A 20,503-nucleotide genomic window follows, 5' to 3' on the forward strand; every position below is an offset into this window, starting at 1 on the left:
CATTGACCGTCTATGCTTGATATTGAACATAGCGCGCATTCAATCTTATTGTCAAATAAGCTGTCAATAAAATTTAAGCGTGATATTGACAATACAAATGCTCGTCTAGGCGGCCGGTAAGTTAAAGATCGCTGAACAAAAGTGGAAGAGGAAGATGTCGAATAAAAGAGGCAAAATATGTGTTTTTTGTAAGTCAATTTCATGTCAGAAAAATTGACTCTAAAATAATTACTACTTTATAATATGATCTACAGTGTGTTTTGAAACAAAGTAATAAATGTGGGAGAGCCATGCTTCGGCACTAATGGGCCGGCTCGACCGGAGAAATGCTACGTTCTCACAGAAAACCGGCGTGAAACAACGCTTGCGCTGTGTTTCACCGAGTGAGTGAGTTTACCGGAGGCCAATCCCCTACCCTACTCCCTTCACTAAACTCCCTTTTACCCTATTCCCTCTTAAAAGGGCTTACAAACCCACATGCAGCTTTTCTGATGCTGCGAGTGTCCATGAGCGACGGAAGTTGCTTTCCATCAGGTGACCCGTTGCTCGTTTCCCCCCTTATTTCATAAAAAAATGATAATACATACTTATAATTCTAATGGTAAGTACTCACATACGGTTTTGCTCGATCGAGCAATCACGTAGAGTAGAAACCACGGCTCGGGCTTTCGTCCACACATTCAGTATTGCTCGATAGTTTTACTCCATTTCGAAGGAAATTAGCTACGAATAATAAAAACTAAGGAACAGTAACTGTGTCAAAAATTTGTCAAGCCGGCCGTCAACTATCGAGCAAAACCGTATGTGAGTACTTAGCATTAAGGGTATGTATGTGTCCCATAGAGTTCACTGTAAAAGCAGCAGCATTCAGTTACTTCTTACTTCTATTACAACAACATCATTGCACTTTCACATTGACACATACCACCATAAAGTATTAACACATAGTTTTGTTACACCCTGTATATCAAAGAAAGGAAGAATGTATAGCAAAAGTACAAATGGTTGTAAATAATGGTGCTAAATGTGGATAAGGATGTGTACTGTAAATATAATAGGAATGTTAAATAAACTTTAGTGATGTAGTTATGTACTGCCAATATATTTTATATAAAACATTGCCTAGGATTTTTCTTAGAACAATATTAAACCTAAAGGTACGGGTCGCCGGGAGCAATCGCGTGTAATGTAACACTAGCTGTTTGACCGAGCTTTGCTCGGTATTCAATAAATCACGAATAAAATGACATTTTCTAAAAATGATTCCTACCTAGATCGATATATATATATATATATATATATATATATATATATATATATATATATATATATATATATATATATATATATATATATATATATATATATATATATATATATATATATATATATATATATATATATATATATATATATATATATATATATATATATATATATATATAAACATATACAAGAATTGCTCGTTTAAAGATATAAGATAAGATTCGACTTTAAGCATTCCATAGCAAGTTGACTTCACTGTCACGTAGCATTAATGTTACAAGTTGTATCAGTGCAAGGTGCGCATTGTAATGCTCGGTTCTCCTCCCTCACTGATGTAATGCTCGACTGTAACGTTACATTACAAGCGAATGCTCCCGGTGAGGGAGCACCTTCAGGGGGTTTAAGCTAATAAAGATATTTAAGCAGCGTATAACTAAAGAGTTTTGCTTGCCTTTGTATGTCATGTGACGTTTCCGATATGCCAGACACAAACAAGCAAACCTAGTATTCGATGTGTCAATATTTTTATTAGTATGAGGTTGTAAAGTGGGCTCCACACTCGCGGCGCGAAAGCCCGCGAAGGCCGCGGACAGCGAGTGTGGAGGGTTTCGCGGCTTCGCGTTCGCGCTTCGCGGCTTCGTATTTGTTCGCATTATGTTCACGGCGCATCCGTGCATCCGTGAATCGCGGCCGCAATTCGCGCCGCGAGTGTAGAGCCCGCATTAGGTTAATTTGACTGATAGCAAACAAAAACGTCTTATGCCTCCTACCCTATAGGTACTACTTGAGGCAGTAAAATATGTAGTAAAATTCCTAATACGATTATAAATGTAAAAGTTTGTGAGGGTGGATGTTTTTTTACAGAAAAACTATGGAACGACTTTAGATCAAATGTGTTTTATGTAATACATAAATGTAATGCATAGTTTGATTTTATCCCAAAAAGTTTTTCCATGGGATTATATATTTAAGTAGACGAAGTCGCAGGTGAAAGCAAGGACGAATTAAATTGATTATATCATATAATAATTAAGTTGTCTTTATACAAATAAAATATATTTTCCTAGTTCCTAATTTTGTTTTGATTAAATGAATAAACCTCCTAAGACTTTACTTGCTATTTAAGACGAATTATACAAATTAGTAGTGAATGTATGTATTCAATTAATATTTTGTTTAAGTATACAATTATTGTTTGCATGCAATAGTTTTGCATGCAAACAATAATAAATCTGTGAGTATGTAGGTACTGTGCACAGTACTATGTATGTACTTATTTTAATAAAACTGCACGGCAAATAGTTACATATTTTAGCAGCATTATAGTAATGACATTCTGAATCAAAATCGCCATTATAGAAATAAAAATAATTTATTTACAAAAAAAACAATAAGGTAATATGCAACTTGAGAAGTTTTTACCACGGCATAAATACAGTTTTAATTTACAGTATTCAGAATCATATTAAATTGATTGTGTTGAAGCAAGCAGAATTACGTACTTCTACATACATGAATCATATTAACTTTCATGGTATAATTTAATAAGATACTAGTGTTGTATATTGATATAATATTGATGAGTTTTCAAACTGTTTCTTAGAGATGATGTAAAAAAAAGCCTACCACCCTACGAACTACGACCTTACAAATAAAAATATTTACACAACGGATCATATTCAAAATCTGTCTGTTTGACTTTTCCAACCTATCAGACGAAGACATCAACTTCGAAAAACTTGTCCGTTATGAAATATTTTTATTAGTAAGCGGGTATATTTTGAAATAAACATCACCCCTTAGCTTTGACAGCGGCTAGGAGTCTGCGAGGATCGGTCAGGAACCATTGCCACAGTTTCCTTAGATTTTGCTGATCACCATTCTGAAATTACAAAAGGAAACAAATTATACAAAAAAATTGTAATAAAGTACGCCCAAACGTCGAATCTACGACGTCTTTAAAGCTATTATATTATTCATAAGAACTAAGAAATGAAAACTTTATTGTTGAACTGCAGTTTATAATAATCTGCGTATTTTAATAATAATTAAACATAGTATGTTACGAGGTAAAAAAACATCGCTGATAAAGTAAATCAAACCCTTCACTGAAGGTTTCCCTCTTTAGGCGCTGTGCAGACAACGGGGCGGGGCGGGGCGGGGCGGGCCGGTCAACTTCGCTGGGTACGCCCGTCGATGTCTGCGGCTGCCCGCGCCGCGTACACAAAGCACACGCCGTCTGCGTTACAGCATGTAAACTGGTTTGTGTGATCCATCCGACATGCGCCGCCAGTTCCCGCCGGGCACCAGCGGCAAGGTCTTCTTGCCCACCGTGTGCGTTGGCAATATAGGGTTCCCTATGTGCTATCGTTCGCGGCGAAACTGACCGGCCCGCCCCGCCCCTTCGTCTGCAAAGCGCCTTAGTTGCAGCAAAACTTAGGAGTGACAGCAGCTGTGGTGTCTATACCTTGACGGTGTTGAAGGTGGCGCTGATGTCGAGCACCCTGGCGTCTACGCGCTGCATGTCGTGCCGCAGTGTGTGCGCAGTGCGCGCGGTGCCGTGCGCGTTGGGCCGGCGAGTGCAGCCATCGTAGATGTGTGATGTCATTGCGGTGGCTAGGTCCTTGCTGGAATTTGATGGGTTTTTCATTAATCTTAAGTCTATACTCTGTGCGGAATCATACATTGTTTATGGTATGACGACCTCTGTGGCTCAGTTGGTGGGCTGTTGGTAGCTCAAGCCGGGGGTCGCGGGTTCAAATACCGCCGACGGAACAAAAAGTTTTCAAAGTTCCTGGGTCATGGATGTGTATTAATTATGTGTATCAATAAAAATCTTAAATAAATGTATAGTATAAAAATATTAAATATATTTCCGTTGTCTGGCACCCGTAACACAAGTCCTTCAGGTACTTACCACGGGGCCAGACTGACGTGGTGCGAAGTATCCATAGAAATTATTATATTACTAGATGTCCCGCGCGGCTTCGCCCGCGTAAATAAGGAATTTTACAGAAACTGTATTTCTCCCTTTTTTCCCACATTTTCCTGAGTTTCTTCGGTCGTATTAGTCTTAGCGTGATAATATAATATAGCCTATAGTCTTACTCGATAAATGATCTATCTAACACTGAGATAGGTTTTTAAATCGGACCTGTAGTTTCTGAGATTGACGCGTTCAAGCAAACATACTCTTCAGGTTTATAATATTAGGTAGGTATAGATTTTTTTTAATTATCGCTTGACAAACTCGAGTCTCGATCTAAAAGACTATGAAATGGTATAATATGGTAGTGATGATGATGATGATGATGATGAATGTAATTTGCATAGTAGCATACCTTCCGAACCACGGTATACCAGGTATATCTCGGTGCAAAATCTTACTTGTTGGTAGCATATGCTTACAATACTTCTCACGAAACCGAAGTCACCACATGTTTCCCTATAAGTTTTGAGGAGTTCCCTCGATCACTTATGGATCCTTCATCAGATCACCACTTTTGTGAATATAATACCAAATTGGGATGATACCCTATATACCAAAAGAAAAAATTTGAAAATCGGTTAACAAACGGCGGAGTAATCATTGAATATAAGAAAACGAACATAACACCTCCCCATTTTGAAAATCGGTTAAAATTGTAGCCTATGTGTTATTCTGATGTATAAGCTATATTATTGTTAAGTTTCATTAAAATCCGTTCAGTAGTTTTTGCGTGAAAGAGTAACAAACATCCATACATCCATACATCCACACATCCATACATCCATACATCCAAACAAACTTTCGCCTTTATAATATTAGTAGGATATTAGTAGGACTAGTAGGATTATTAGTATGGAACACTTTAGAATAATAATTAACACATTGTATGCCACATAGCTTCATATTTGTTAGTATACAGTGTATTATACAGTTTAATATCTTTCATAACTGAAATATACGGCCTTGGGAGAGAGAAGAGAACTCAAAAAATCTACTACTTAAGCTCTCGAACTGGCTTTATTTAAAAAACTGAAAGATTTTTCTAAATAAAGTCAATTTTAAATTATGTGCCCAAATCTTGGCCAAGTAAGCCTAGCTGCTTAACTGGCTCTCTTTATTATTGGTAATCTTTCTGGCTTGCATAAATTTATTATTGAGTTTTATAGACCTGTGAGAATTATGTATGAAAACCCTCTAACTATGAAAAGGAAGTAAAAAATAAATATACTCACAACTCATCCAAACCATCCTCCTTACTCTTCACACACTCCGCCACCGCGTCCCTCAGTTCTTCTATCTCTTTCTGCAGGTTGGTATACAGTTTGACGGGAGTTATCATGTCGGGCGCACCGCCTAGTATGTGAGCCAGCGCCGACAGTATGTGGTCGGATTGTAGATTGTGTGTCGTTTGATGCTCCAGGCATATGGATGTCATTGATTTCTGGAATTTGATAAATAAAAACTGACTAGATCCACTACCAATATCAGTTGTCATACTGTATGTTAACCCTGATGGGCAAGATCCCCAAGCGGCAGGCGGCTGTCGCATAACAATTGAAAATCTATTGTGTCTGCGATACCCACGATGGAGCTACAAAACATCAGTTATATCTAGTGATAACAACTGGTAGTTAGTAAGAGTTTTGACAAAAACTCATAATGCTGATTCTGAGTTTAAAGGCTGGATTTATTTGCGGCGGAGCGAACGCGCGTTTTGGCCGCTACACCGCGAGATCACAAGTATGTAACTGTCTGTTACCTCTTCACGTCTAAACCGCTGAAGCGATTTTGCTGGAATTTGGTATGGCGAAACTTTGAGTCCCGGGAAAGGACTTAGGATACTTTTCATTCCAAAAAAATTATGGTTCCCGTGCAATAAACAAATTTTGGAGCTACGGAGTTGCGTAAGTCAACTAGTCTATATATATAAAAATGGATTTCTAATTGTGTTTGTAACGCTATAACTCGATAACGGCCGAACCGATTCTGCTAATTTTACTCTTAAAATATTCGTAGAAGTCCAGGGAAGGTTTTTAAGTAACACGAAGTTCACCGGGACAGCTAGTAATATTATAAAACTATGACAGCGCTGGACACTTCGTGTCCTCTATCTATCGTTCCATCAAACACCATGTCCAACGACGGAAAGTAGCCATTTTGGAACTTCTGCCCTTACTCACCGTTCTGCCCCTCACCGCCGCCGCCTCTCTGTCCACGTGGTCTCGCAACTGATGCGCGAAGTGCACCACCTCCTGCGCAGCGCTCAGCTCGCGGCGCAGCGCGGTGTACAGCACGCGGTCGATGGACAACGCGCCGCGCGATATAGACGCGAGGAAGGATAGGTCGCGGCATACTTCCCTGAAAAATGTTAGATACAGTTTATGTACTCCATCATTGCTCACATTCTTGGCAGTGCCGTAAATAGCCTTTTTTGCGCCCTGTGCGAGTGCGCCCTTGTTTTTTTTTAGATACCTAAGTATTATAGGTACCCAGAGCAATTATGCTATGACTATGTATAGGCCAGTTTTATTTCATTCAGGGTGATAAAATAAAACATGGTGTTGAGTGTTGGTAGACCAATTATTATAATATACTAAAATTTTGGAAAACATACTTCTTTTAAAGAACTGATATGGGCAAACAAGCAGGCGAGCCGTCTGATATCAAGTAGGCCTTTCGCCTGTTATACCACCCACACTGTGCAGCACTAGGGGCGCAGTGGGAACTTATCGGGAGCAAAGCGAAAAAATAAAAGTCCTGCCTGGTCTGGCGATTTTTGCGCCCCCCCCAGAGTCTACGCCTGGGCACCGGTGGCACCGCCCTATTTACGGCACTGATTCTTAGTAAACTATTAAATTAAAAAAAAGGAAATGGTAAAATCCACAACACATACACATTATTTTAAGACAAATTACTCACTCTCTAACTGACAAGGCAGCTTTAGTTGTGACATCCAATGTATATCTTGTCCTGCCCTCCACAAAGTCTTTCACAGCCGTCTTCAAGACTTCATCTTCTAGAAGATTGTTCTTGCACTTTAACAGATCTAACATACTGTTAGCTTCCAATGTTGCAACTCTGTAAACATAAAATGTGTTTGTATATACTTAAATAAAATAAATTTAAGAAAGCAATTGAACACAAAATGAGTATATTTTTTGTTCCAATTCATCGTAAAAAAAATTACAGTCATGCCTTAGTCGAAAATCAACCTAATTATTAACCTGTAGTACACATCAATGTCTCGTTAATCAAGTTAAGGTAACATTATACAATTTAAACAACAACTTAGACAAGTTTCTAGTGCTCGGTGATTTTAATTTACCGAATATTGAGTGGAAGGCTTCGGACGACGGGATTTCTCTTTCACCAGATAATAAACAAGGTAATGTACAAAATTATTTATTTGATAACATGGCGATATGCAATTTTTTACAATACAACTCTTTCCTGAATTCGTCTAATAGACTTTTGGACCTAGTTTTCTGCAATAATGTAGTGCAAGTAAATGACTGCACAGACCCCTTGGTACTCGAGGACCCACACCACAGGGCTATTACGTTACAAGTAGACTTTGCTGAAGTACCATTTTTGCCTACTAAATCTTACGTTAAATATGTTTATTACTCCGCCGACTTTTCTTCGATAAACGATAGAATTGGCCAAATTGATTGGCGACATGAATTTAATTCGAGGTCATTCGAAGGTGCCGTCTCCTTTTTCTATGACACCATTTATAACTTTCGGGACTCTTACGTACCTACTAAAATTGTAACCCCTGGTCAAAGATATCCTCCTTGGTACAGGAAACCGTTAATAAAAATACTAAAGGAGAAGTTAAAATTTCATAAAAAATTTAAAAAGTACGGAAACATTTCTGACTATAATTCATTTATTTTACTACGACAGCGCGCTAAAGATATCGAACGCGACATGTACAACAATTACATTACGAGTATTGAAGACAACATATTAAAAACTCCAAAGTCCTTTTGGTCGTATGTAAAATCTAAAAAAATAAACAATGCATATCCAGCATTATTTAAATTAGGAGACATAAGTTCCAGTGACGGCGAGGATATCTCAAACATGTTTAGCAATTACTTTCACTCAAATTTTCTATCTCGGCCCAGCACTAGTAATTGTTTAAATCACCCACGCTACTCGATCTCGAATGACACTTCGATATGTGTGTCTGACATCCATACTATTGATGTGCGTGAATCGGAAGTATGTAAACTATTGAAAGGGATTGATTTAAACAAATCTGCGGGACCAGATCACATTCCACCGATCCTAATTCGCAAATGCGCTGAATCCCTGACCCCTCCGCTCACGTTACTCTATAGAAGATCACTCACCGAGGGAGTCGTGCCGTCTATCTGGAAATCGGCCTTCATAACGCCTGTACACAAAAAAGGGCCGAAGGACGTAGTTAGTAATTATAGGCCTGTATCCAAGTTGTGTCTTTTTGCGAAGCTGCTTGAAAGAATAATTTATAATCAGCTGTATCCTATCCTAAGTCCATTTATCACTACGTGTCAGCACGGATTTATGCGTGGGCGGTCCACTGCTACCAATCTCATACTCTGTAGCGACTATTTGTCTGAGTGTATGTCTGAGCGCACGCAGGTCGATATAATCTACACTGATTTTACGAAATGTTTTGACCGTCTGGATCATCACACACTGCTGCGCAAATTGTCTGCGATAGGAATTAGGGGTAACCTCTTTAGATGGTTTTCCTCTTACGTTGACAATAGATGTCAATCTGTTGTTCTTAATGGTTACACTTCTAGGCCTATGTTCATACCATCAGGCGTACCTCAGGGCTCGTTATTGGGACCCTTGTTATTTAATATTTTTATCAACGATATTATCGAATGTTTCAAATATTCAAAGGTACTCCTATTTGCTGACGACTTGAAAATTTTAAGCCAAATCACAACCATTGACGATGCTATTCGCCTCCAGGAGGATCTTAATAGACTCCTTGACTACTGCCGTCGTAACCAACTAGATCTAAATATCACCAAATGTTACGTATGTAGCTTTACTCGTAAGACCACCCTCATTTATTACGACTACAAAATTACAGATATATCCTTAACTAGAGTTACCAAGATAAAAGACTTGGGCGTTACGTTTGATTCAAAACTTTTATTTGATTGTCATATAGACGATATCATTAAAAAAGCCGCTCAGGCTTTGGGATTCATAATACGCGTCTCGGCTAATTTCAGACACATTAAAACTCTTAAAATCCTTTACTGTAGTTTTGTGCGCAGCCATCTCGAGTACTGCTCGTCTGTTTGGAACCCAGTTTATGACATATATATTAACCGTATTGAAAACATACAGAAGAAATTTCTTAGATACATGCAATTCAGATCTGGAACGTACTTGAACAACTATTTCGATCGCTGCAAAAAATTCCATCTACTGCCTTTATCTGCTAGACGGAAAGTATCAGACCTGGCTCTTCTTATTAATTTAGCCAACAGCTCAGCGGATTGCGCTGATCTCACCAGCAAAATCCAGCTTCGCGTTCCAGCAGCCTCGAGAAGAAAGCGTGACCTACTGCATATTCAACACTATAGTACTAATTATCGCCAAAATTCTTATATGATCAGGGCTAGTAGAATGTTTAATGAAATATCTCGAATAATTGATGTGGACCTATTCTTTACCAATGTAACAACTTTTAAGAAAGAATTTAATAATTTCTATTTTAATTGTAACCTGCGCAATTCTATTACTTAATAAGTTATTACAATAATTCTTGTTCTGTTTTTCTAATTTTTTTTCTAAAATTCTAAATAATTGTGACCATTGTCTATCGCTGCTTTGTTTTTATTAGCATTTTTCTATCTGTGGAAACTTTTAATTGGCCTTCTTGTATTGTATATTTAGATTCTATGTGTATGTTAGCTGTAAGTTTTCCAAAAATCAATAAAATAAAATAAAATAAAAAAATAAAACAATTTATCTAAAATTTAGATAATACTTGATTAAATTAAAATTATTCTAAATCCATACTAATATTATTAGTGCGAAAGTCTGTATGTCTATTAACCCTTTACACCCAAACCGCTGAACCGATTTTGCTGAAATTCGTTATGGAGATACTTTAAGTTCCGGGAAACGACATAGCATATTTTTTTACAGAAAAATGTACGGTTCCCGCGCTATAAACAAATAAAGCGCAACCGAGTTGCGGGCGTCAAGTAGTGCATATATGTCATGTATTATTATGAAAATGTCATAAAAATTCGCCGAGTGAGTGAGTTTACCGGAGGCCCAATCCCCTACCCTATTCCCTTCCCTACCCTCCCCTATTCCCTTCCCATCCCTACCCCTCTTCTGATGCTGCGAGTATCCATGGGCGACAGAAGTTGCTTTCCATCAGGTGACCCGTTTGCTTGTTTGCCCCCTTATTTCATAAAAAAAAATACGTACCCAATTTGACTAGGATGAATACCAGTGAAGTTTTTTATAAGATCCAGCTTAGCTTCCTCTCCACTTAGATTCACTTTTGTGTCTATGTAGGCTTCTATTGTTTCTGAAAGTCTAAGAAAATTATCTTAGTTAATTTGAATAATTAAATACTTACATTTTATTATGTTTATTTGTATCTATCCATATTACTATAATATTTCAGTCATTCATAAGAAGCCAACCAGGATGGACTCACAAGAGGTTTTTTTTTCATTCTCTTTTAAGTAAGTTTTTGCTGCTATCGACATAATTCATGGTAACAATACAGACAGACAGCAAACTTAGTAATAATGCTTTTTTTACCCTCTATGCACAGAAGGTAGAATCAAAAATAAAATCATGATAATTTTTTGACTAATCTCGATTATTTTATATCAATCCTTCAAGCCCCATAAGGTGCTCGCGACAACAATAGAATACAATAGCATTTCCTTGAATCCGCGATCGAAGTACCTTTTCTCAACATCCTGTGCCTTCATAACAGCCGTTTGGAGGTACCCATGCGACACATCTTCACACTGAGTTTTGTAGAACATCTTCGATGAATACAAGTCAAAATGCGACTTGAATACATCCCGAGTTTGACGGTATTGATCAAATGGACCAAATGCAAAGAACTTTTTAGATATTTCCTGTAAAACATAAAGTATACTTAAGAGTTTATTGTTGACTTGCTGTTTGCAATAAAGAATAACTACTTAGTTAAAAAAGTTTATATTATAGGATATTCCATGTTGCTTCTAGCCTTATGATGATTAACATAGAAATTACTGGACCAACTTTAATAAAACTTAGCATAGACAATCATAGGAAGACATAGGCAACATTTTATTGCTGGTTAAATTATGATCCTCTATTTTTTCTTATGCACATTTTTTTTATGAAATAAGGGGGCAAAAGAGCAAACGGGTCACCTGATGGAAAGCAACTTCCGTCGCCCATGGACACTCGCAGCATCAGAAGAGCTGCAGGTGCGTTGCCGGCCTTTTAAGAGGGAATAGGGTAATAGAGGGGGTAGGGATGGGAAGGGAATAGGAGAGGGTAGAGAAGGGAGGGGAGGGTATTGGGCCTCCGGTAAACTCACTCACTCGGCGAAACACAGCGCAAGTGCTGTTTCATGCCGGTTTTCTGTTAGAATGTGGTATTTCTCCAGTCGAGCCGGCCCATTCGTGCCGAAGCATGGCTCTCCCACGTATAAATAGTAATCCCACAATTAGTGTCAGGAACTCAGGAAACATCTAGTAACTGAGAAAGAGTATGATAAAATACCTTATCGCTTCGACACCTCTCATACATACTGAGAATTCCGGCTACTTCATTTGTGATATCATTAGTCATTGTTTCTACGTCTTCTGCTAACATCACACACTCGTCTTTGGCAGAACTCTGCTCTTCATTGCTTTGTTGTAGTGCGGCATTGAGTTTGGTGACTTCAATGTTCAGTTCTTTATTTACTAGCCTGTAATATGATAAAAGTTAAAATATTTATTTTTTTATCGGGCTTTGGCCCACCACACATTCCCACCACTGTATCTCCTATGTCGCCAGGATCGACAGTGGTATCCAACCACGAAAACCTTTTAATATGATCTCAGGGAGCCCGAGGGAAATGCCATAGCTGTCTTGGGACCCGCAACGACATTAATCAGAAGAAAATAGGAGGAGTGGGAAGAATTCCAGATTCCCACCCCATATAAAGCGGGAGACAGCACAAAGTTGCAGTGACCGAAAGTCAAAGAACTGAAGGTGAAGCACCATGGGAATAAACATTGTTGTTGAAATATGAAAAATAAATTCTAGCTCAATACAGATGCCGCTTTGAATCTTAAGATTCAAAGCGGCATCTGTATTGACGCTAATTCAAGCCCCATAAGAGCACCGGTGATCGTGACAACAATAGAATACAATAGCATTTCCTGGAAACTGTGATCCAAGTACTAATTCCTAGCAATAAACTGGATATTGTACAGTACCAGTGCCAGATTAATATTTTTTTATAAGTGTATGAGTAGACCCTTTATTTCTGTCGCCCCATGTATGAAATCTTCCACCGCTAGGCCCCAGCTCTTTTGGCCTATTTATAATTTATAAAAGATTTATAAATCCAAGGCTAAACTACTGTACAATAGACAATCAGGTAAGCATCACATCAGTTCACATCACTCACTAGAAAAATAATACATTTAAAAAACTTACTCATTTTGTTTTATTAGGTCCTTCAGTGAGTCTTCATGTTTTTTTAACATACACAACTTTGCATTTTGAGATTTGATATTAAATTTCACATCCTCAATGTATTTTTTGTCACCAGGTAAACAAATACCAGGGTATTCTTGCTTCAGGGCCGCTATATTATCTTCCAAAGCTTCTTGTGATAGCACTTTTCCTTTTTTCTCTATTTCCGCATACCTGTCAAAACATTTATTTCATACATTTACAATAGTTAATTTGTAATTTAAGTACCTTCTTATCCTGTAACAAACCTCTGGAAGGGTAAATTGACATAAAAGCCAGTGTTTGACCAAAAACTCGTATTGATACTAATTTCTTGGTTTTTAGTAAAATTGATTTTGTTTTAAAATAGTGTATGTAGTGTGAAACAGTGGAAGTTGGAACAATTAATAAAGTGCAACAGTGTAGGAGCAGGTACACATTACCCAATGTGTAGTTAGCAGTTTTTCTATGTCAGTACTGAAACTGAAAGCAACAGGTAAAAACAACTTTATATATACAATTAAAGCGCAAATTTACATACCTATACTCTTCCCTAGCACTTAAAGCATTGTTCTCGTCTATACTTTGATAAATCCAACGCAAAACACCAGAGAAATCTGAATCATTCAACATCCACTCAAAAGACTTCTTGTAGGTATCTACACCAAGTCCATTAAGGAACGAAATAAACTCTTCATCAGTAATATCGGTTTGGGGATTCATCTTTTCATTGCTTTTATTATTTCAATCGCTTTTAAAAAAATATTTACTGAATTAGGTACTTTTAATTTTCAAAGTACGTTACTAAATTTGAATTTTGAAGTTTGAACGAAAACAAACAAACATGTATCAAACATGACAGTGACAGTTTTGGCATATTGTTTTTTTTATTTTGCAATTGCAAAGGCAAACACCTCTTTGACCAAAAGGCCAAACACACATCAAACCATAGACTTAATAATATAATATACTGTCGCATCAAACACATGGTATTATCACAGTATAGCAATATTAGTATGTCATATTGCTATACTGTGGTATTATTGATGATTGTTCGTGATTTTTATTCACACATGGTTCATGATTTTCACATTATTAATAATTTCTTTATTATTTTTAATTTGTTACAACTTACACTAGTGATTATGATTAAATAACAATAGCGAAAAAATTGGACTACCTAAGGTTTTCTTCTCAGTCTAGACTAGAGCTGTAATTATAATTCAACGCCATCCAGTGGCGAGTAGTGGGTACTACAAAACCAAAAATTTTAAAGTAGGTAGTCAAGGGTTGTGCGTGTTCCGTTAGTGAATATCGATAAAACAAATAATTTGTGTTTTTGTGTTTGGAAAAATTCTAGAACACACTGGTTCCACGTGTACGATAAGGATCGCGATTTATTTACGTCTGAATAATGAGTGCTATAAATCATCATATTTGTGTGACAGTGGAGGAAGACCCAATTGGGCTATTAGTCAATTTAGGCCCCCTTATCCTCGCACTTGAACGCACCAGGTTCAAGGTCGGGGTGGTAAACACGAGATAAAGGTGTAAGCAGACTTGCGAATTTTTTGCGAAAGTTGCAAATTTAATCTGCAAGTCTAACTGAAATCAACTAAGTATGTACCTACCAAATATTGACAGAAGGACGTACTAATCTTGAAGATGTTACTTCTTTAGGGATCGAGACTTAGAAGTATATTAATAATTATTAGATAGGTGCAAAAACAAGAAATTAGAAAGTTCTTTGATAGACCGAAAGGGTCTTAGCAAAAAAATGGGTTAATTGCTGCTTATTATATTAATTAATTTATTTAAGTACTTATTTATTTATTTATTTTAAAAGGACACCTGTGGTACATGACGTATTAGATTAAATTACTGCTACAAATCATATTATTTTAATAACCAGTAACTCACATTCATTAATTACTTACTGTTTTATATTTTAACAAAAATAATAAAGACACGTCTTGTTTGCAATTTTATTATCCTTTAGAAATCATCAAACAACTTGACATAGTTGTTAACTCTTACGGCCTAAGGCGTAGATTCCCATGTTCCATCCACTTCAGTGAAGATGTCATTCATATGGCCACTTTAGCACCATTTCACAAGCTTTAGCTTACTAAGCTTTCTATAGCGCGTTTCCATTGTACAATTTTACAAATTACAATGTTTCATGACGTGAAAGAGTTAAAGTTAAATTTAAAAGTAAGTAAATAGATTTATTGATGATGTATTTTACGCGGGAGAGCCATGCTTCGGCACGAAAGGACCGGCGCGACCGGAGAAATACCACGTTCTCACAGAAAACCGGCGTGAAACAGCGCTTGCGCTGTGTTTCGCCGAGTGAGTGAGTTTACCGGAGGCCCAATCCCCTACCATATTCCCTTTCCTACCCTCCCCTATTCTCTTCCCTTCCCTTCCCATCCCTATAAATAAATAAAAAATAAAATATCTTTTTATTCAAAATGGGTATCATGATACACTTTTTGAAAGTCGAACGAAGAAACTACGTTGCCTACCACCGGTTCGGGAACTACCCCGCCGAGAAGAACCGGCGTAAGAAACTCGCTACCCTCCCCTATTACCCTATTCTCTCTTAAAAGGCCGGCAACGCACCTGCAGCTCTTCTGATGCTGCGAGTGTCCATGGGCGACGGAAGTTGCTTTCCATCAGGTGACCCGATTGCTCATTTGCCCCCTTTTTTGATAAAAAAAAAAAGATTTTCTTAATGCGACTTTTGACCTATCGCTGCTTGTGTTTTATTCATAATATCGAACAAACTGTCGCATACCAGTGGGAACGAAATCCATACTAATAATATTAATATAGATTTCGTTCCCACTATATTATTATAAAACGAGCTTTTGCCCGCGGCTTCGCTCGCGTTATGAAGGATTAATAATCCTTTTTATATATATATATTAAATTTATCAAAATCCTTTCTTAGCGGATGCCTACGTCATAACAATATCTACCTGCATGCCAAATTTCAGCCCGATCGGTCCAGTGGTTTGGGCTGTGCGTTGATAGATCACTATGTCAATCAGTCACCTTTGAGTTTTATATTATAATATAATATATTATATAGATATATTATTACGAAAGTGTGTCTGTCTTTTACCTCTTGACACCCAAAACCAGGAACTAATTTTTCTGAAATTTGGTATGGATAATATACTTTGAATACTGGGAAAGGACATAGGATACTTTGCACATCGATTTTGGCGCAACGGAGTCACGGGCGTCCTCTAGTAGCAAATATTTTTACGGGAGTGAATGAGACTAGTAGATAATATGTTAAGGTCAATAACTGAATTTATTCATTAAATAGAACAATATTTGTAAGGCGTGAGCGGAAACAAAGGAAAAATTAAAAGCCCGACTGACGTAGCCAGAGGGCAAGAAAAGGTCTGAATTTTTAGGGTTTTTCTCTAAAATTATCTCAAAAGCTTATGTTTCGTGTTCGGTAAGTGACTTTTGAAATCAATAACAATATTTTCTGATTGTTATTTAATTAAAGTCCTGCATAACATTTTATAAAGAAAGGAAATAACGTCCATAACACATTGTACAACGGAAAAACTCTGCAACCTACACAATGTGACTAGTGGGCGCTGGTAAGCATCCTTCAACGGGTCCCCGCTAGAAAAACAATGCCACGCCTGTCTTCACAGTTTTCAATCCCATGACATTTACCACAACACTATTATAACAACTTTCATGGACCTTAACCTAACGTAGCAGAGTCTAAAATCGCTTGAAGATTTCAGCCAAAAGATTTGTCATCGATTTCCAATCGTAGGCTTTATCCAAACGTAATACAGTTTATATTCGTGTGATTTTAATTTAGATATTTGTTGGATGCAAGTGATTTTACGTTTGCTCATTATTTTGAACTTGAATGGTAACAATTTGACAGGTTTACTGTGGTCTAAGCAGACTGTCTAAATTTAAATTAAATACCTAGACTTCTTGACAAATCATGCTTTATAATAACATTTGTAGGTAATAGGTAAGGCTTTTGCATCCGTTGGTGATTTAACTGTATTCTCCGAACCACTGTTCAAATATTATTGCCTGGGACAGGTAACAGGTTATTTTTCTAATGTCTTCCTGGTTTCGAAGTTCAGTTTTGTATCGTCTACTTGACAACAGATGGCGTTGCGTTCATGAACTTAAATTATATTATTATATTATAATTATATTAAAATAATTCGTTGAGGTACCTTGAGTCTCGGGAAAGGACATAGGATATTTTTATTTTATCCCCGTAAATGTACGGTTCTCGCACGATAAACAAATTTCGGCGGAGTTGCAAGCATCGTAGTTAAAAATAATATTTATTAAGTTTGTCTTTTATGCTGCTCATTTTGTACATTTGAAATATTATGATATAGTAGTCGCTGTATGCAAGAGGTAATTTTTCTCTCGTCTAAATCTGTCGTCGTTTTAGTTTTCTAACACCCCATCTATTTTTGTTCGTGTTTCAAATGCATTTGCGTGTTGTTTCGATCAAGGCAGGCGATGCAAGATTTAAACATTGTATTTCTTTTGAAATTTATCGTATTTATAAAAAAATGTATTGTAAGATGAAATAATTATTTTTATTTTTCTATAAACCTGTAAGTAACAGATTTAATGAAAAACTTTCTTCAAATTCAAATATAACGTTGTGAAATCCCGCAGAAACTACGTATTTAACATTCCTGGATGAAAAGTAGTATATATGAAGTTATCTATAGATTAGCAACTTTAATCCCAAAAATATTCTCACTCATGTAATAAAAAATCTCATTTGAATTTCTCTATTCCTTGATGATTTTTTAATGGTAGATTAATATAGGAGAGAATAGAGATACAGCCGTTGCCCGTTATTACAATAAAACCATTCGTTGCAACGTTGCAAGATAATTTAGGGAGCCTTACTCCCTAAATCCTAAATAGGATAATAATAATAATTAATTAATCCCTAAACAGCGTCGTATGATACCGATTACTAGCTTAGCTCCGTAAAAAGTGTAGTGTAGTTATACTAGCAACTATTGATATTTTTAACGGTGTTGTCATACCTATTATTCATTCTCTTTTTCCCGCCTAAACGGTGTCAGATGACAGCTAATGCATTTGACGTCTATATTTGAACACCGGACATGCATTAGCTTCTAATAAATTAATCGAACACGTCGTGTATGTTTGTATGTTTATATATAATTTTAAAAATAGTGTATTGATTTCTGTCTGTTACCATTTATTATTATGTAAAATTGTAGACCATTGTGTGTTTCTGAATACTTGTTAGGCAGACCGCAGAATTAATAATTGGTAACGGTGGATAGCAATAGATGCAAAATAGAAAACAAAACTATTTACAACTTATTTAATAAATATAATTTTTTTATTTGATTTACTTACTTTAAAAAAAAAATTAGCTTTTGTGTTGCCGTTATTTTTATCGTCTTGTAACTTGTTGCCGTATCGTAAAAGCTTTCTCATAACTTCACAATTAATAATAATTTATTATTATAATTTAAATTAGAGAGTAATTCTAATGTTTGGCGGGAAAGTTGATAACTGCCGCAAGATGGCGCCAATGACGTCACAGTATAACCTAATTCGAGTTTCGCGAATTAATTAACAAAGCGCAGTTCACGGGTCACTTCACGCATCTGCTCGCTATTTATGTCCTTAATTAGTAATTTTGTATTAGTGTAAGCTGAGAAAATAAGACACAAAGTTCAATAGAAGCTTGCAGATAAGCCGCTACGTCATAATATAAGTAACATAATTATTGAAATTCGAAAGTGTGTCTGTCTATCTGTCTGTCTGTCTGTCTGTATGCCTGTCAGTCTGTCTGTTAGCTCTTCACGCCCAAACCGCTGAAATTTGGAATGGAGATAATTATTCTTCTAATGGAGATAATCTACCGTACCGTACTTTTTATCCCGGAAAAATGTGTTCGGTTCCTGCACGATAAACTAATTTAGGCACAACCACAGAGGCACAACGGAGTTGCAGGCGTCATCTAGACAAGTATAAGGTATACGGGGTACCTAATACCTATATATTGCGTGTAAGTTGTAACCCTTCATTAGTATTCACCTGCAGCGGGGTTTCCGATGACTCACCGTAATGAACAAAATTGCATTTCGATTAGTCATTCAGAATGAATTTATTATTAAGTTGCCAAGCAAAGCCTTTTAGTACCTTTAGCTTACTTACCTAAACTAGAAGCTTCACAGGAAAATATTTGCAAATGTGACGAAAAGAGAAATTCTATGGATTATTTTGATTAGGCATCCAAATTGTTATTCTCTATACTAATTTACTATATAAGTCATAATTTGTCAACACCAAACTATGTGACAATTTTAAGTTTTTAGTCTCAGAAGTTTGGATTATTCTTTATCTATCACTCTTTGCCTTTACATACTAATTAAATGTGCTTTTCTGACATTCATAATTTATGTTGTAGATCTGATTAGGGACTATCTGGATTCTAGAGCAGTCCCCATTTCACAGTTGTCTGACAGCGCTGGGTTATCAGGAAAGCTCATATCTAACTGTGTTACGGGTGTCGCGAAATACAAAACAACAAAGAAATTAAATGCATAATTAATAATTAAATGCATAATACCGAAAACCAGAAAACCGGCGTGAAACAGCGCTTGCGCTGTGTTTCGCCGAGTGAGTGAGTTTACCGGAGGCCCAATTCCCTTCCCTATCCTCCCCTTTTCCCTTCCCTTTCCATCCCTACCCTCCCCTATTATCCTATTCCCTCTTAAAAGGCCGGCAACGCACCTGCAGCTTTTCTGATGCTGCGAGTGTCCATGGGCGACGGAAGTTGCTTTCCATCAGGTGACCCGTTTGCTCGTTTGCCCCCTTATTTCATAAAAAAAAAAATATTATTATTATTAATTACTAATATTAATAATAGTAAACTCACTTTTGTCCAGTGGTTCCGCTAAAAATCTTGGTAAGCATTCTATTGAAAGATTTCACACTAACTTCAGTGCTATTAATACTAATTACTAGCTGATCCGATAAAATAATATAATATGTTGTTCAGGCATGAAAAATTGTTGATGATTTAATAAAAGTCAGTCCCTGGAAGAATTTGGCAGCAAACACCTTTACACGATAATTTTCTATATTACAAGATGCTTTTTAACCGACTTCCAAAAAACGAGAAGGTTATATGTTCGGATGTGGATGTTTTTTTTTTGATAGACAATATTAGATACAAAGTTCGACAAGGCTTTAAATGAACGTGGGCGGAGCGCTGAGGAGAACTGTCAAAAATGACGTTTTTGTATGATGGCAGCGTTAGTTCCTTTTTTTCGCCACGTTCATTTAAAGCCTTGTCGAGCTGTACATAGTTTCAAATATTATCTATAGACTATATTGTAAATAGATTCCCAAGACTTCTGTCTCATGAAAGACAGTAAAATTGTCTCGCTATCGCAATGTACAGGACATTGCGATAGCGAACAGGATGGGATCTGATGCAAGACGTCCACTTAGCGTTTT

The 20,503-nt window shown here is 36.8% G+C and overlaps 1 protein-coding gene across 1 annotated transcript; it reads right to left on the reverse strand.

Moving 5' to 3' along the window:
• Positions 1–2,619: 2,619 nt before the first annotated feature.
• Positions 2,620–13,788, reverse strand: LOC121737271 (augmin complex subunit dgt3). The gene is made up of 10 exons (XM_042128895.1): positions 13,509–13,788; positions 12,950–13,162; positions 12,023–12,212; positions 11,207–11,385; positions 10,715–10,825; positions 7,175–7,333; positions 6,436–6,613; positions 5,488–5,696; positions 3,734–3,893; positions 2,620–3,148 (listed from the first exon to the last, which is right to left on the reverse strand). Exons 1-10 carry the CDS (start codon positions 13,688–13,690, stop codon positions 3,059–3,061), a joined length of 1,671 nt encoding a protein of 556 aa, XP_041984829.1. The 5' UTR covers positions 13,691–13,788; the 3' UTR covers positions 2,620–3,058.
• Positions 13,789–20,503: the final 6,715 nt, after the last annotated feature.

The sequence above is a fragment of the Aricia agestis genome, chromosome 20, assembly GCF_905147365.1.
Source record: "Aricia agestis chromosome 20, ilAriAges1.1, whole genome shotgun sequence".
Classification (NCBI taxonomy): domain Eukaryota; kingdom Metazoa; phylum Arthropoda; class Insecta; order Lepidoptera; family Lycaenidae; genus Aricia; species Aricia agestis.

What these genes read in the sequence shown, in the direction of transcription:
- LOC121737271 (XM_042128895.1), bottom strand. Translation starts at nt 13,690, where the DNA reads ATGAATCCCCAAACCGATATTACTGATGAAGAGTTTATTTCGTTCCTT. An exon ending in AGTGCTAGGGAAGAGTATAG is followed by an intron (nt 13,163 to 13,508) that starts GTATGTAAATTT and finishes ATGTTTTGACAG; the next exon opens with GTATGCGGAAATAGAGAAAA. An exon ending in CCACCTTCAACACCGTCAAG is followed by an intron (nt 3,149 to 3,733) that starts GTATAGACACCA and finishes TTGTAATTTCAG; the next exon opens with AATGGTGATCAGCAAAATCT.